The sequence below is a fragment of the Pelodiscus sinensis genome, chromosome 13 (assembly GCF_049634645.1).
Source record: "Pelodiscus sinensis isolate JC-2024 chromosome 13, ASM4963464v1, whole genome shotgun sequence".
Classification (NCBI taxonomy): Eukaryota; Metazoa; Chordata; order Testudines; family Trionychidae; genus Pelodiscus; species Pelodiscus sinensis.
In genome coordinates this window covers 16,302,267-16,319,294 of record NC_134723.1, presented here as the reverse complement: position 1 = coordinate 16,319,294, position 17,028 = coordinate 16,302,267, and the positions used below count along the sequence as shown (strand labels likewise).

At 44.6% G+C, this 17,028-nt stretch overlaps 1 protein-coding gene across 5 annotated transcripts in view; it reads right to left on the bottom strand.

Annotated features, from left to right (window-relative positions):
* RPS6KA6 (ribosomal protein S6 kinase A6) overlaps positions 1–17,028 on the bottom strand; it is a 124,798-nt gene that overhangs the window by 42,368 nt on the left and 65,402 nt on the right. For all 5 annotated transcript variants that reach the window (XR_012906857.1, XM_075940769.1, XM_075940766.1 and 2 more), the window contains 4 exons: positions 15,781–15,923; positions 14,840–14,910; positions 11,357–11,445; positions 9,147–9,211 (listed from right to left, as the gene is read on the bottom strand). Coding sequence is in view for 4 of the 5 variants with exons in the window: in XM_075940769.1 (XP_075796884.1) it covers positions 9,147–9,211; positions 11,357–11,445; positions 14,840–14,910; positions 15,781–15,923 (368 nt within the window). In the remaining variant the exon portion in view is untranslated. The remainder of the gene's footprint in view (positions 1–9,146; positions 9,212–11,356; positions 11,446–14,839; positions 14,911–15,780; positions 15,924–17,028) is intronic.

Here is a 17,028-nt window from a genome sequence, read left to right as displayed (position 1 = left end):
GACTACTTTGCATGTATCCTTATTTAGTGTCATGCTAGTTACTTCACACCATTTCTCCAGAACACTGAGTCTTAATCCTATCCTCCACAGCACGTGTAAACCCTCCCAGCTTGGTATCATTCACAAACTTTATAAGTGTACTCTTTGCTGTCATCTAAATTACTGATGAAGATACTGAACACAATTGGACCCAGAACTGATTCCTGCAGGACCTTGCTCATTATGTTTTTCTAGCAAGACTGGGAACCACTGATAACTGCTCTGGGAGTGGTTTGCCAACCAGTTTTGCCCCCATTTTGCAGTAGCTCCCTCTAGGTTGCATTTCCCTAGTTTATTTATGAGAATGTCAAGCTTTACTAAAGATATATCTCATGTACTGCTTCCCCCTTATCCACAAGGCTTTGATTGGTTAGGCTAAACTGACCACCAACAAGAAGTATTACTGACAAGAGAGCATGTTGTGGAGTCTGCACCATTCTAACAAGGCAAACAGGACTGAAACCACAGCATAAAGGACAGCCTGCCACAAGGGTAGAGGCGTAATTGTCCACTGCTATAAATGATTTCCTACCCTCATTTCCTCTCCCATCCATTCCCCTTCTAATATTGATATTGATGAAAAAAGATTTTTGTAAATGACATTTTCACAAAGCTCATTAAAGAACAGGTACTTATAATTGTGGTTCTTAGATATTAATAGTGTACAGCCCAATTTAGATGCATGCACTCCTCATGAGCACAAGTTTTTTGAATAGCTGTATCCACTTGGTCAGACAGGGTCTTATAGGCACCCCACTCCTCACTATTAGGGCACAAAGAGCACTACATCTGCAACTTCCCCTCAATTTCCTTTCAATCTGAGGCTAGCATTATCTGAGGATACCCACAGCTCAGATAAAACGTGGGTTGTAGAATTCACAGTGACAGCATCTCAAAGAACCAGCTACAAAAGAGTTCATTTTTGGCTTTGTTGTCAGTGTGGATTCTCTGTGGGTGACTGGCATGAAGCATCTCCCTCTTCCCCACCAAGATGGTGAGAATGAAGAGTTCCGGCAGCACCAGTAGAATATAGAATGACTCGTCTATACAGGCAGTCCCCAGGTTACGTACAAGATAGGGATGTAGGTTTGTTCTTAAGTTGAATTTGTATGTAAGTCGAAACTGGTACATATTGTAGGGGAAACTCTAGCCAAACATTTCTCCAGAGCTCAGTTTTATTCTCCCACACCTCACTTCCCTCAGTCCTTTATTCTCAAGCTGAGGTGTCTGCTGAGAAAAGCCGCTCTGCGTCTCCCTGGTCTGCTGGGGGGAAGCAGCTAGTGCGGGGTTGCCTCACCCTGTTTGTAAGTAGGGATCCGATGTAAGTCGGATCCATGTAACCCGGGGACTGCCTGTACTTCAAAGTTATATCACCACAGCAATGTGAGCTGGGGGATGAAATACTACAACAGATCTCATAGACTCATAGACTTTAAGGTCAGAAGGGACCATTATGATCATCTAGTCTGACCCCCTGCACAGTGCAGGCCACAGAATCTCACCCACCCCTCCTAGAATAATCCTTTCACCTATATCTCAGATATTGAAGCCTTCAAATACTTTGAAGACCCCAAGATGCAGAGAATCCTCCAGCTGTGATCTGTACCCCATGCTACAGAGGAAGGCGAAAAACCTCCAGGGCCTCTGCCAATCTACCCTGGAGGAAAATTCCTTCCTAACTCCAAATATGGCAATCAGCTAAACCCTGAGCATGTGGGCAAGACTCATCAGCCAGACGCCAGAAAGGTCTCTATAGTAACTCCTATCATCCCTCCATTGACCTATTTCCCACTGATAATGGTCAATTAGTTACCAAGATCATGTTATCTCACCAAACCATCTCCTTCATAAACCCATCTAGTTTAATCTTGAAACCAGATAGATCTTTTGCCCCCACTACTTCCCTTGGAAGGCTGTTCCAGAACCTCACTCCTCTAATGGTTAGAAACCTTCGTCTAATCTCAAGTCTAAACTTCCTACTAGCCAGCTTATATCCATTTGTTCTTGTGTCCACATTGGTATTAAGCTTAAATAATTCCTCTCCCTCCCTGGTATTTATCCCTCTAATATATTTAAAAAGTGCAATCATATCTCCCCTCAGCCTTCTTTTGGTTAAGGTAAACAAGCCAAACTCCTTGAGTCTCCTTTCATAAGACACGTTTTCCATTCCTCGGATCATCCTAGTGGCCCTTCTTTGTACCTGTTCCAGTTTGAATTCATCCTTCTTAAACATGGGACACCGGAACTGCACACAATATTCCAAATAGGGTCTCACCAATGCCTTGTATAATGGCACTAACACCTCCTTATCCCTACTGGAAATACCTTTCCTAATACATCCCAAGACCGTATTAGCCTTTTTCACAGCCATGTCACAGTGATGGCTCATAGTCATCCTATAATCAACCAGTACTCCGAGGTCCTTCTCCTCCTCCATTACTTCCAACTGATGTGTCCCCAGCTTATAACTAAAATTCTTGTTATTAATCCCTAAATGCATAACTTTACACTTCTCACTATTAAATTTCATCCTACTGCTATCACTCCAATTTACAAGATCATCCAGATCTTCCTGTATGATATCCCGATCCTTTCTGAATTGGCAGAATCAAGGAGTAAATGCAACTGTGCCAATGGAACAAGGCTTCTGTTGTTTTCGCTAACCTCATTTGAGGAGGTTCTGTTCATACCTCAAAAGAAAAATCCCTTCTGTCAGTGCAAACACACCTTGTAGCACTGTTCTTCCAAACTTCGCATCTGCTCTTGCAGCTAAGTCTAAGGTATAGTGTTTGCCAGAATCTGCAGGTTACTTTGCACTGCCACTTCGCAAACCTTTGGACACTGGTACATTTCTGAAGCAGGAAAAGGATAAGCAAATGAGGCTTGACGTTCAGCAGAAGAGCTGCACCAACCACTGGTAATACAGAGAGACATACCGCATTATCGATTTAAATATTATTTGTGTTGAAATGTCCTGACCTTTGAGGTGGCCAAGTCCATCCAAAAATAGAGAGAGAGACAAGCTGACATTTGTAGCATGTCTGTTAACCAAAACTGCCTCAACTAACAGGAAAAGATAAGATCTTTATTTTGGACTTCACCCCAAACATCAGGAGAAAAAGAGATCTGGATTTCAATGCAGAAAGAACACATCTGACTACATGCCCTGGCACATGTCTCCTGTGGAGCAGAAATTCTGACACTTGACATAGTCCCTGGTTGCACAACAGTTCTACCGATGCCTTTCCGTAACAATGGAATATCTTCTTAACAATGGATCTTTGCAGAGGATTCTACTGACTGGTTATGATTTGTTTCCTCAAGAAGCCAACAAATCACTGTTAACTCCTGAAAGGTGAAGAACCGTCAGTTATGTTGGTAGCATTGTGTCCAGAGTCTGATGACTGCCAGCAGGAAAGCAATAAACTACTCATCCTGCTTGCACATGCAGTGGATTGTAGATGTGCTGTCAGTCAGAATCTGCACTATGAAATCTCAAAGGACAGGTAGGAATGCCATAAAAGCTAACCTGACAACTCTGAGTTCCAGGACTTATATCAAGTCCCATATTTTCTGGAAACCAGGTGCCTTGCATTTGCATGTCATCCAGGTGGGTTCTCCAACCTATCCATAACACATTCATGATTACATTTTTTTTTTTTTTGAGGAAAGGAATGTGAACAATATTCCTCTCATGATTACATGTTTTAGGTTCCACAAGTCTACAAGTGCATGAAGTGGCACAGTGACTTCCTTGTCTGTCCATCTGCTGTTTTGCAGAAGGCACAACGCTCCTGAACCAAAGCTGTAAGGGCCTCAGGTAAAGTCTGAGAAGCAGACTTATACTGTCACATTTGACTTCTCTCAAAAGCAGTGCTTGCAAAACAGGATTTTGACCTAAAAATGTACAGAGTCTTATACAGAGTTGATCCTAGCTTCTCTTAACACTCCTCTAAAAGATTTTCCATTCTTCGCTAGAAGGCCCAAACAGGGAAACAGCATGTTCTTGATTAGCCACCTTTCTTCTACTGAGACCTGTCTCTTTACCCTTTATTTCCAGATAAGAGTAAATGCGAATGACACTATCACCACCAATCATTTTGTGAAAATTCTCACTGCCACAAACTAACTTTCAGAGACAAATGGCAGTACTTTGTGTGAAAATTTGAGGAATGTGTGTTGAACTTAATGAAATTCTGGATGACGTTATGAAATTGTTACTGTGAAAACTGCGGGGTATGTGGATTCCACCTTTGCTGACAAGTGGTGTATCACATCACTTGCAAACCAGGTACACTTTAAAGAGGGTCATTAGAACTCAGTGACTGTTAACTTGAGCCCAAGAGAAACATTTCTCAAGGAACCTGGTAATTGGAAAATACAGGACAAAGAAATCAAGGTGCTGATGCTAGTCTTTAAATACCACAGAAACTGGGTGGGTCAACAGAAGATGGGTGTGCTTTCATAGCGGGGGGGGCTAACTTGTAGACTAACCAAGTCAAAGCAAGGTGACCTGGTCTGAGAGGGGCTCTCTGGTTAAGAAGCAAATCAATGAGCCGGAACAGAAGATTACCCAGATACCTCCAGAGGAGTCAAGACCCATTCTCAAAAAGTACAGGAGAGTGACAAGGAACCCAAGTCAGGGAAAAGTGTTTCTTATTTTTGTATAGATCAGTGTGGTCAATGAACTTTATTCAGATGGTCTGTGGATAGTTCCCTCTATCTTTAGCTTGTTCCCTCTAGCAAGTCTTGTGTTATTAAAGATGGAGTAGTGGTTGTTTAGAATTTTGTGCAAGGTCTGTCTGCCACTGTGTTGTTTTATACCTAACATGTCCCCTTAACAGATAATTTATGTACTCAGAACATTCATGTGCCTGGAGTTCTGGAAGGGTGTTTAAGCTACAGGAGAGATTAAGATATTAGCACTGGTCCCAGAGGTGAAGCAATTGCACCAGGAGATCTTAGCTCAGGAGAGTATGCTAAACATAGGCTCTATACACCAACTATGTATTCAGAGACCACACAGCCAGGGGAGTGCCTGGATAGTTCTAACTTCAGATGTGGAAAGCACCAGTGATACAGTGAGATAAACTCCCACAGCATAAGTGACCAAGAGCAGATGCTTAACTAGATCCAACACTTGGTACTGACAATGTTTTAGACCACTCAGCTAGGGTACGTCTACACTACAGCGCTAGTTCGAACTAACTTAGTTCGAATTAGTTAATTCGAACTAAGCTAGTTCGAACTAACGCATCTAGAACTAAAAACTAGTTCGAACTAGCGTTTTGCTAGTTCGAACTAGTAAGTCCACATTGAGTGGACTCTGAACAGGGCTTAATGATGGCCGGAAGCAGTGCCGGCAGGGCATAAAAGGAGGACTTAGAGCATGGAGATACTGTCTCAGGCTAGCCGAGGGCTGCGCTTAAAGGGTCCCGACCCCCACCCCGGACACACAGTTCTAAGGGGTGCCCCGCTTGCAAAGAAGTTCTGGCTTGGAGTGCCCTGAGTGCCCACACTGGGCACATCACACCACTCGGCCATCAGCCCGGCTGCACTTGCCGCAGGCTGCCATCTGGGGAGAGGGAGTAATTGGGGGGCTGCAGGAGAGCTTCCACCCCCAGAAGCCCGCAGAGCCAGCCCAGTCCTCCCCATCGGGGGCTCGTACCCCATTCCTCCCTCACCTCCTTCCACTTGCCCTTCCCTAGCCCCCCTTCTTATTGATGTACAAAATAAAGATAACGTTTCTTCCAACATTGACTCTGTCTTTATTGAAAAAAACTGGGGGAGACTGGGAAAAGGAGGTGGGAGAGGGGAAGAGAAAGGCTGGGAGAGGGGAGGGCAACTAACATGATCAGGGGTTGGGAACAGGTCCCAGATGAAGAGAGGCTACAGAGACTGGGACTGTTCAGCTTAGAAAAGAGGAGACGGAGGGGGGACAGGATAGAGGTCTCTAAAAGCAGGGGTTGGGTGGAGAGGGTGCATTCAGAAAAGTTCTTCCTGAGTTCCCATAAAGAAGGACTAGAGGACACCAAAGGAAAGGAATGGGTAGCAGGCTTGAAACTAGTAAGAGAAAGTTGTTCTTGACAAAGCAAATAGTTAACCTGTGGAACTCCTTGCTGCAGGAGGCTGTGAAGGCTACAACTAGAACAGAGTTTAAAGGGAAGTGAGATAAAGTGATGGAGGTTGGGTCCATGGAGTCCTATTAGCCAGAGGGTAGGAGTGGTGTCCCTGCCCAAAGTTTGTGGAAGGCTGGAGAGGGATGGCACGAGACAAATGGCTTGGTCATTGTCTTCGGTCCATCCCCTCCAGGGTCCCTAGGGTTGGCCGCTGTTGGCAGACAGGCTACTGGGCTAGATGGACCTTTGGTCTGACCCAGTACGGCCATTGTAAGCTCAGGGCTCAGTGTCGGGGGTCTCAGTGGACCCCCTTGATTTTCATGCACACCTGCTCCTGGGTGGCCAGGCTGGCAGCTCTCCTGCCCTAGACGGCCACTTTCCTGTGCCTAGTGCGGAGATCGTGGACGAGGTCCACGATGTCCGCACTAGCCCAGGAAGGTGCCCGCCTCTTGCGGTCCAGGGCAAACTCCCGGGAGCCGCCAGCCTGGTCCCGGCAAGAGGGGGTGGGCTGGGGGGCATCGGGTGGGTGGCTCTGTGCCGTGCCAGGTGCAGGGTCTGCTAGCTGGGTGCTGGCAGGCTTGCACCTGGCACGGGCACCGTAGCCAGCCCGTGCCCCTTTAAGGGGTCCGGGGCCGGGAGGGGGGCATAGAGTTTCCCTGGTGTTGGCCAGAGTGGCCACCAGGGAAACCTGGGGAGGGCTAGCCTCCCACTAGTTCGAACTAAAGGGCTACACAGCCCTTAGTTCGAACTAGCTAGTTCGAACTAGGCGTTAGTCCTCGTAAAATGAGGTTTACCTAGTTCGAACTAAGCGCTCCGCTAGTTCGATTCAAATTCGAACTAGCGGAGCGCTAGTGTAGCGCATAGGAAAGTTAGTTCGAACTAACGTCCGTTAGTTCGAACTAACTTTCTAGTGTAGACATACCCCTATTTACTATGGGCCAGATTGATGGCTATGTGAAAGTATAAGTCCTGCAAGTTGAGAGCCAGAAACTGCAGGAATGAAATGACAAATGACTCATTCAGGATGAGTCAGCATCCTGAATATGAGGCAGCACTGTAGGTATTTGCTCAGTCTCCTTAAGTGTAGAATATGACAAAGACCCCTTCTCTTCTTCAGGATAAGGAAATATTCTGAGTAGAAGCCTTTTCCCCTGTATTCCTAGAATACCTCTTCTATAGCTTCTAAATAAAGTAACAAGGACACACACCTTTGTGGCAAACTCTATAAATAAGCCCTCTGAATAGGGTCAGGGAAGGTATCAGTCAACATTCAGGAACAAGGAACACTTAGGAGCTATGTCCTGGTTTGGTTGTGGGCATTAACACAAGTATTGGGGTTCCTGCACCTTATGCTGCTCCTACCAAGATGGGAGAACAGAGGCTTCATTCTTGGAGAAGCGATGGCTTATGTCCTCATGGGATTGCTCCAAGTATTGTTTGGAGATGCATTTATGCTCTATATGAAGTTATGTCTCAGCTTCTCTTTTTTCAGCAATGCATGCATGTAAGCAGCAATGCAGAAGTTGCTAGCTCCAATTTCAACAATGTCCTCTTTCTCGCCTTTCTATATCAACTCAATTCCTACATGATGGGAAGATAGTCAGTGCAGCTTCGACACTCCATCCAGATGGTAATTGTTTCTTCTAGGTTTGAAGAATCCTGGTCAAGCAGATGTAACTAGAGCTGTGTGCCTCTGGATTTGTAGGACTTGGAGGGACGCAATCAGCACACTGACCAGAACATTGTCTGGGATATGGCTCTCCTCTAGGACTAGGCAAAAAAGGCACTAAGTCAGTCAGCAAGTGGATAAAAGGCCATGCTAAGGCAGGTGGGAACTGAGCCATGACTAGACTCTGTATTGGTGTGAAGCACCTCCCCATGCTGTAAGAGGTGGACGGGGGAATCTTTTTTTAATGAAATATCCAAATTAAAGAAAATGGGATAAGAAGTGCGAAGATCAATTTCCCTCACTAAATTAGCTGGGAAAAGGATGAATTTGACATTCAGTGGATGTAGTGGGATGGACACCCACTGGATTCAGCCCTTACTGCCATAAACAGTAATAGGGAACAAAGAGAATTATGACTAGGGATGTTAAAACGTGTTTACCCTGGTAAACATGTGACTGCTGACATTTTCAATGGTTACACGTTTACACACGAGGCAGTCAGTGCATGTGGGGGGCAGGCTTTTAAGACAGCTTCCCGTGCAAACAGGCTCCCAAGGAGCTGCCTCCCCTCCTCCTGCCCCGCCCCTTCCCCCAGCCCCATGCCGAAGAGGAGAGAGACGGGAACCAATGCTCATGGGAGCAGCATTGCAAGGGGAGGGGGCAGGTGGATCTGTGGAAGACAGCGTTCATGGAAAGCCATCTTAAAAGCCAGCTCCAGCCTGCTTCCTCCACATGCTGCTGCCTCTATATTTGAGGTAGTAGTGTGAAGAGAGAGGGGGAAGCAGGCAACTCCTTCCTGGGAACCAATACGTACGCTCCCCGGGAGCACTGGTCCCCACCTGTCCCCCTCATCCCCACCCTGCTGCCTCTGATGAGGACCAAGCTCATTGGTTAACCATTTACACTTCCACATCCCTAACTATGACCACACTGCCTTTTAGAGCTTTACACGTGAGAACAAGGAGGCACAGAATGCATGCACAAGTCTGACAAATACTGCATTCAAACAAATCCAATCTCTTGCACATGAGCATCTATAGGGGGCTCTACGCTGACAGACACAAAGAATGAATTTCTGTATCTCTCCCCCCTCTAAGTCATTTTGAAGGCATTTAATTTGGTATTTTAGGATTAGAATGTTGCAATTCTAATCACTATTAAAATGTACGTCAGTGAAGAGAAATAGTCTCAGAACAAACAATCAGAAGTCTTACTTGTCTAGTATAGCCTGTTTAAATTATCCTGCAATTTAGATATGTTGCAAAACACTGTAGCAAAACTAGAAATGGCTTTCAATTATAGACCTGTTTTCTACTTACATTCCAATCAACTGTTGAAAAAAAAGGATGTCTCTTGATTTCTTCAACTCCATCTGAACCTGCTCCTGTAATTATAGGGAACAAAAGTGAGTAAATCAAAACCAGCTTCAGTGTAAAACAATATTGCACTAAAAGTTAAACACTTGGTTTCTTGGAAAATTGCATGGAGTACTGCCTAGGTTTAGGACTTACAAACAAGAAAGCTATTTGACAAAGAACAGACTGAAGTATAGGTGGGAGGAGTCACAATAGTTGAAGAAAACGATCACATTTAAAAGGAACTTAGAAAAAGGAAAAAAATGGGCTTGTTTCTTGTTTACTTCTTTTGGGTATATAAAGAAACTCTCCTCAAAGGGCAACTTCACATGTATCAGTTTACAAAGAATCAGGAGTACCGCCCTGCAAGACACTAATTAATCAAATATTAAACCTTCTAACAAATAGCTGGAGACGATGGCTGGGGAATATGTTCCCCGCCCCCCCCCCCCCCATCAGCTGCTTGATTTTTTTGGCACCTTAGTTCAGGATAACAGCCATATGGATGGTCTAATAAGTCACTGTTCCGTGTACCTATGGAGAAGGGGCTGCCGGCAAAAACAGTAAAATGGGATGCTATATTAAGCCACAGACAGTCATGCTGAGAGAGGTAATAGAAAGACTCCTTTTTTTCCCTTGAATGATGGCCTGCTGACTAAGGATGTAAGTGAGTAGTCGAGTAGTCAAGCTGACCACTCGCCTCCACCCCCTTGCTGCCTCCGTAACAGAAGCAGCAGCCACTACTAGTGGGAGTCGGCTTAAAAGCTGGTTCCCCCCAGCATCGTCTCCATGATGCTACTTCCCCCACCCCACCCCACGCTGCTGCCTTGGGGAGACAGGGGAGGCTGCCGCAAAGCGGTTTCTGCCCGCAGCTAGCCCAGGTTTGCCGCAAGCAGAGGCTGCTGCTGCGAAGCAATCCCTGTTCGCGGCGGCCCGGATTGGCCTTTGCAGAGGCTACTCTGGCAGAAGCTCCTGTTCGCAACTTACCCCCACTGCACCTCTGTAGTTTAAATGTAGAAGAAGCCATGCTGCCTGCATATCCAGTTCTTACTACATTTAAGTGGCAGAGCCACAGCAGGGGTAGCTCCTGGACTGAGGAAGCCTTTCCTTATCAACTAATTGTGTAGTCAATACAATTTTTATTGACAACACGATTAGTGAATTACCCACCTCTTAACATCCTTACTGCTGACATTTTTAAGACTTGCAAAATGGGCTTCATTGCTGAGCGAATCCAACATAAAATGTCAGGGCTACTCGACTCTGGAAGCGCTGGGGGCCACAAAGATACTCAAAGTACATGCCAAGGGCTGAAACTTAATTATAGTTGCATATACATGCAAATGTATGCAAACAGCTTTTTTCACACTGATGGGCATGAATACAAAGATTAAGGCAAGACTACTCAACACACAGGCCCCATTTAAGTCAGTTGTGCTGATATTAATAAAATGCAATATTTACCCCATTTCCACCCATATGACAGCACTTTTAATGAGCAATGACAGTCCAGGAATTTAACTACTAAAAAGCATATCAACAGAAGACCATTCTATTGACTACTTTTTTGTTTTGGCTCCCACCCACGGGCCGCGTGTTGAGCCCCACATAAACCCAAATCGCACTACAGGCAGCAAACAAATGGGCCGCGTGTTGAGTAGCCCCGTAATATGTGATAAAGTTTAGTAAAACACTACGGCTATGATGTACATCATATTAAAATTGATTAGAATACAGATTCAGAGTGCAAAGTCTTTAGGTGACTAAGAGGAGGATAAACTGGTTCTAATTCCTGCAAATCCAATTTATTTGGTGTATCCAGTTAGCAAAAGTTCATGTACTCCAAAGCTCCCTTTATAGGCAGCATGGCAGCTTTATTGGCAGCTGCTTAAAAGGAGATATTGAATTGGAACTCTACAGAATGCTGCACCCAAAATCTAGGTGAACAACTGGTCCAAGGAACTCATTTTCAGTCTACCTTCCTCTATCGTTTGCTCAGGTGAGCCAAACTTAAACAATCATACTGAAAACTTGTAGAAATATGAGAAAATTAAATCTGTTAAATAACCAAGAACTAATATGGCTATTCAATTAAGTTTCACTTCACAATTAAATTGCTCATAAATTACATTGTAGATGGGCCAAAAGAACCAACCAAAACAAGAGCATGTTACCTAATCTATTTGATGGATTCCTTTTAAACAACATCCTTAGAAGGCTTTGAGCTTCAGGGCTAAGGAATTGTGGCATTCCAAGTTTTGCTCTGGAGAAAGAGAACAGGGAAATTATGACTAAAAAAAAAAGAGCATATTTTGCTAAAAGTGCTCTAGTTGGGCTTATTTACTGAAGGTAAAACACTATCATCAGATCTGTCAATTAATGTCACAAAGGCAGTGAAATTCTATGAACAAGATTTCAAATTTAATATTAAAAAAGCTACTAGTTTATTTGTAGAAAAAACACATAGGCAGGTGTAGTGCTTTCAAACAAATAAGTGGCTTCAAACTAAACATGCATAAAGCACTTAAAGTTAGAGTTCAAGTATACATAAATCTATCCAAACATGCTAAAATATGACAAAAAGAAAGCATTCATCTTTTCCTATCAGAACCAACTTTGGAAGGCACTTGGAAATAGCCAACACTGGAATGAACAACACCCCCCCCCCCCCCCAACTACATAAGTCACCTGTTTGTTTCTCTGCCCAGCACTGGAATGTACCTTCATGTCACCTGTTTTTTCCTCCACCCAGAAAAAGTCTCAAGAATTAGATCATTAAAGTTGTTAGATAAGGCCAAATGGGTCAACTTCACTGAGATTTTGTAAGCACAATTACTAATTTTAAACAACTTAAGTGATTTGAACAATAATCTTAATAATCAAAGCATCAAATTCAGCCTGGAATTTATCAGAATTGTAACATTATGCTACACACACATTCATTATGCTACAAATCTTGAAAAAGGTAGTTAAGTATTCAGTCTTCTGCATCAATGCTGTTATACATTAACCACAGGCACTCCCTTCTACCATGCATCCAGGACAAAACCCCACCTCAGAAAGTCCCAAAAAACCAAGGGTGGGCAATAATTTTTGATAGGGGGACACTCCAAGATTTTGGTAAGTAGTTGAGAGCCGCACTCTTCCATTATATTAATGGTGGAGGTTGGGTGCAGAAGGAAGGTTGGAGTAAGGGATGGGGAGAGTTTGTGTGAAAGAGGAGATTGTGACCTGGGGCATGAGACTGGGATTCAGGAGTGGGGGTGCACAATCTGGTAGGGGACTGGGACCTGGAATATGGGTGCAGGGATTTGGGATGCAGGATCTGGGAAGGAGTATGGTTGCAGGAGAGTATGCTGGCCTAAGGGAAGAGTCCATAAGAGGAGAGAATACAGGATTTCGGAGGGAGTTCTGACCTGGGTCAGGCATGCAGGAGGGGGTGCATGGTCTGGAAAAGTATATAGGGGCTGGAACAGGAGTGCAGAAAGTTTGGGTTACATGGAGTGGGGTGCAGGATGGGGGCAGAGGACTAGGGGAGGGAGAGGTTAGGGTGCCAGGGGCTCTGGCTGGGAGACCTTACCTGGACAGCTCAGAGTCAGTTACACAGCAGGTTCCTTAGTCAGGGCCCCTGCCTTCCTCACCTCTGTACGTGCTCAGAGTAGGTTTGCCACTCTGAACTCAACACTGTGAGCCTGGGAGATGGGGGGGGGGGGGGGGGGGGGAAGCACTTCGCATGCTGCCTGTCCAACAAACAGGCAGCTGCTACTGGCTGGAAACCGGCCAAAGGGAACTACTAGACATGGGGCAGCATGAGAAATCTCTCACCAGGCTCTCAGAATCAAAGATGCCCACATGGCCCTGCAGCTGGCTTTTCCGAGTGCTGAGCAGGGGTGGGGCAGGCAAGGAGCCAGCTGAGGTTCCTGTGGGCCAGCTCTGGCCCGTGGACCATAGTTTGCCCAGCCCTGCACAAGACTTACCATTTAAGCTGCAGAGAACCCTTCTCTGACCACTCACAAAAGCAGTACACTCTCTCTCCTTCATTTAAACAATGGCAATAGTGTACAGCTAGGACTCATTTACAGTCACAACTATAATCTTGTCTCACTTATTACAACATAGTTGAATCTATTCTATTCAGGAAGTGTGCATACGCACAGAGAGTATAGCGCATAAACAATCTATATAAAAGAGATTCTTTTACATTTTAAAATAAGCGATGTTGCAACATCAGACAACCAGCATATAGACAGGTGCTTGGTAAATGAAGTCTCTAGTGTGCTTTACTATACCTATTTTTAATACTGGTTGTACCTCTTTGGGATCTGACTAGTCCTGGATGAGGGATTTTGCTGGACCAGGGAAGGTCATTTCTGGGCTCACCTCATCACTGCCCTCACCGCCTGCCACCTCCACCCCCGAGCCACGGAATCGCTGCCAGCCTCCCAGCCAGCTTCCCTCTGCTGCCAGCTTCTCCGCAAGCAGGGCTCCTGACCCCACTGTGGCAGCACCGCAACCAGCATGCACAGCCCACTGCCTGGCTCCATCCCCGCGAGGCAGCCCTCCTTGCTGCGGTACAGTTGTGCCATCGGGCGACATGCCCCGCTTAGGCTTCTGCCAGGCTCCTGGTTGTGCTGCCGGGTGGCCCAGCTGACTCCCAGTCTCGCGAAGCAGTTACACTGCTTGGCTCCAGCCCTGCTGCTTCCCGTACCACAACCCCCTCAGCATCAGCACCAGGCATCAGCCCTACTGGTGGGCTCCTGGTTTCGCAGCCTCGCTACTGGGTTCTAGCACCACTGCAGGGCTCCCAGCCACCAGCCCTCCATTGAGACATCTGTGGTCCTGCCAGACCAGGGATGTTGCTCGACCAGAGTACTAACTTTACACAAGCACATAAATTTATGCTAACAGTTTTAATCAGGGGTGGGTAAAATCAGGCCATGGGGCCAAATACAGCCTGCCAAGCATTTCTCTCCATCCCGCCCAGGTGATTAGCAGCGTGTGCATACTTATAGCTAGCAGCTTATGTTCAGATGCCCCTCTCCCCACCTTGCTCCATCCTGCACCTATGCAGAACAGGGGGAGGGGCGAGTGGTAAAGTCAGGGTGTCCCCTGGCCCTATACCCCATCTCTGCAGAGCTGGGGACACACAGCAGAGGTGTTCCAATGTAAAGCATGGATAGTAAGTGACTCAGAGGGGTGCCTGTTTAAGAGGCAGTGCCCTGTTTCTATGATTTCAGTGCTTGTGCATGTGAGCTCTCTCTCTCTCCCCCCGCCCATACCCCATCTCAGCAGAGCAGGGGAGGGGGAGACAACAGAGCAGGACAGTTTTCCCTATCTTAAAGAGACAGCATGTGCCTTCTCTCAGATGCTTGCCCGCACATGCACTGTGTCACTGTCTCACACAGCAAGTCTGTGCCACACACTCTCCCATATCTGGGCCACACAAACACAATCTATGTCACAGTCTGTCTCACACACAGAGTCTCTCTCTCTCTCTCTCCTTCACACTCTGTAGCCTCCAACCCCACCCGTTCTGCTCAAGTCCCCTTCTGGGGGGCCTGAAAGAGAGCAAATTACAATACACAAACTACAGTATATCTACATTTTCTGTTATTTTCCAAAAACAAAAATAATTCTATTAAAAGAAAAATACTTACTTCAGTATCATATTCATAGTTTCATTTCGATCTTTACCTTGAAATGGTAGTGTACCAGTAAGCATTTCAAACTGAAAAGCACAAACATTTAATCAACATCAAGTTTTTTTTTTTAAAGTACTCTTACAAGATTTTAATTAACATGGTATTGCACTTGGAGTACACACACAAAGATCTGAGAATTCTTCAAGGCGATTAGCAAATGCATATTAATTTTAACTTTAAAAATATCAAAAAAGTTCTCATTTTCTTTTCAAAGGCAAACTACACAACAATCAATATTTCCTGTACATGGGATAAAAAGATGGCAACGCATCCTGGAGGGCTGTACTGATCAATGGAGGATCATGGATCACAATTCAAAAGCTATCTGAGAAGTTAAATTGATTTCTGCCTGAAGCTATATACTGCTAGACCACAAAAAAAGCAGCCAAAAAGTTTGTTTGCCTTGATTTTTCCTCCTCAGTACAAATGCTAATGATATAACAATTTCCTGTCAACTCTGGCATACATTACTGGTGTATTCCACTTTTCCATGCTGTTACTTCAACGGACTTATCGTCAAACATTATTAAATGAATGCTTTGCCAAATTCAGGGGTTTTTTGTTTTGTATTTTCTTTTTAGCTAAGAAGCAAAGTGTCAAAGAAACATTTAAATCAAAGACTAACAACAACCTAAAGTGATTGAATAAAATTGTTCAAAATCACATGTTAATAATTCTTAAAGGTATGTATTTCCTGATGGTCTAAACATGTCAAGATTCAATTTATTTCCAAACTATTGTTTCTTTAGTAGTAATCCAGTTACCTGCTTCTTCTTAATCTAAAGAAGTTCTAATTCAGTTTGAGCAAGTTTATTCTAAATAAATTTAAAATTACTCTGGAGAGGCATGCAAAGTATTTGACTGGAAACAACATTATGCAATTAATTATACAGTACCATGAGAACACCAAATGACCACCAATCAGCACTCTGGTTGTGGCCTCGCCTGTTTACTACTTCAGGTGCCATGTATTCTACAGTACCACAGAAAGAGTAGGCCTTCTTTTCTTGATCTACTGATTCTTTGCTGAGTCCGAAGTCTACAACAACAGCATTACAAAGATATATCTAGTAAAGAACTTTAAAAACAATATTCTAAACAATCTTTTCATATTTTGGCTTCAAACATTGAAAGACTGTTTATGAATGAAGAACCATTATTCTAAAGCTTACTGGAGAACAACAGTTTAATAATATATTACTCAATCTATTTTAGAGTGCCAGGAAAATTTGAAAGCGAACTGAAAGTCTCAGCAACCATTATTGTTGCTTAGTACACATACAATTAGGTATTTAAAACCTTAAAATTATGAAAAGGGTATGCTTTTATTTTTCTTATTTGCTGAGAGCTTGCTGCTTGCTTTAAAGGATTCTCTCAAGAATGTTTCATCACAGAAAACATGCACTGAAGCCATGTCTACACTTACAAGCTTACAGCAGCACAGCTGAACAATACAGCTGTGCACCTGCAAGAGTTTTCCCAAAATAACTGCTGGGGCAGATAGCCTTAAATTACAGAAAGAAGCTTTTGTAAAATCAGAATATGTCTACACTTAAAATACAGGCAGTCCCCGGGTTACGTACAAGATAGGGACTGTAGGTTTGTTCTTAAGTTGAATTTGTATGTAAGTCGAAACTGGTACATATTGTAGGGGAAACTCTAGTCAAACATTTCTCCAGAGCTCAGTTTTATTCTCCCACACCTCACTTCCCTCAGTCCTTTATTCTCAAGCTGAGGTGTCTGCTGAGAAAAGCCGCTCCGTGTCTCCCTGGTCTGCGGGGGAAAGCAGCTAGTGCGGGGTTGCCTCACTCCGTTTGTAAGTAGGGATCCGATGTAAGTCGGATCCATGTAACCCGGGGACTGCCTGTACTACAAAGGTACAACTACACCACTGCAGCATTACAATGTAAACACTACCTATGCTGACAAGAACGATCATAGAATCAAAGAGCTGGAAGAGACCTCAGGAGGTCAACAAGTCCAGCCCCCTGCCCAAGGCAGGACCAATCCCAACTAAATCAATACAGCCAGGGATTTGTCAAGCCGAGACTTAAAAATCTCTAGGGATGGAGATTCCACCACCTCCCTAGGTAACCCATTCCAGTATTTCACCACGCTCTTAGTGAAATATTTTTTTCCTAATA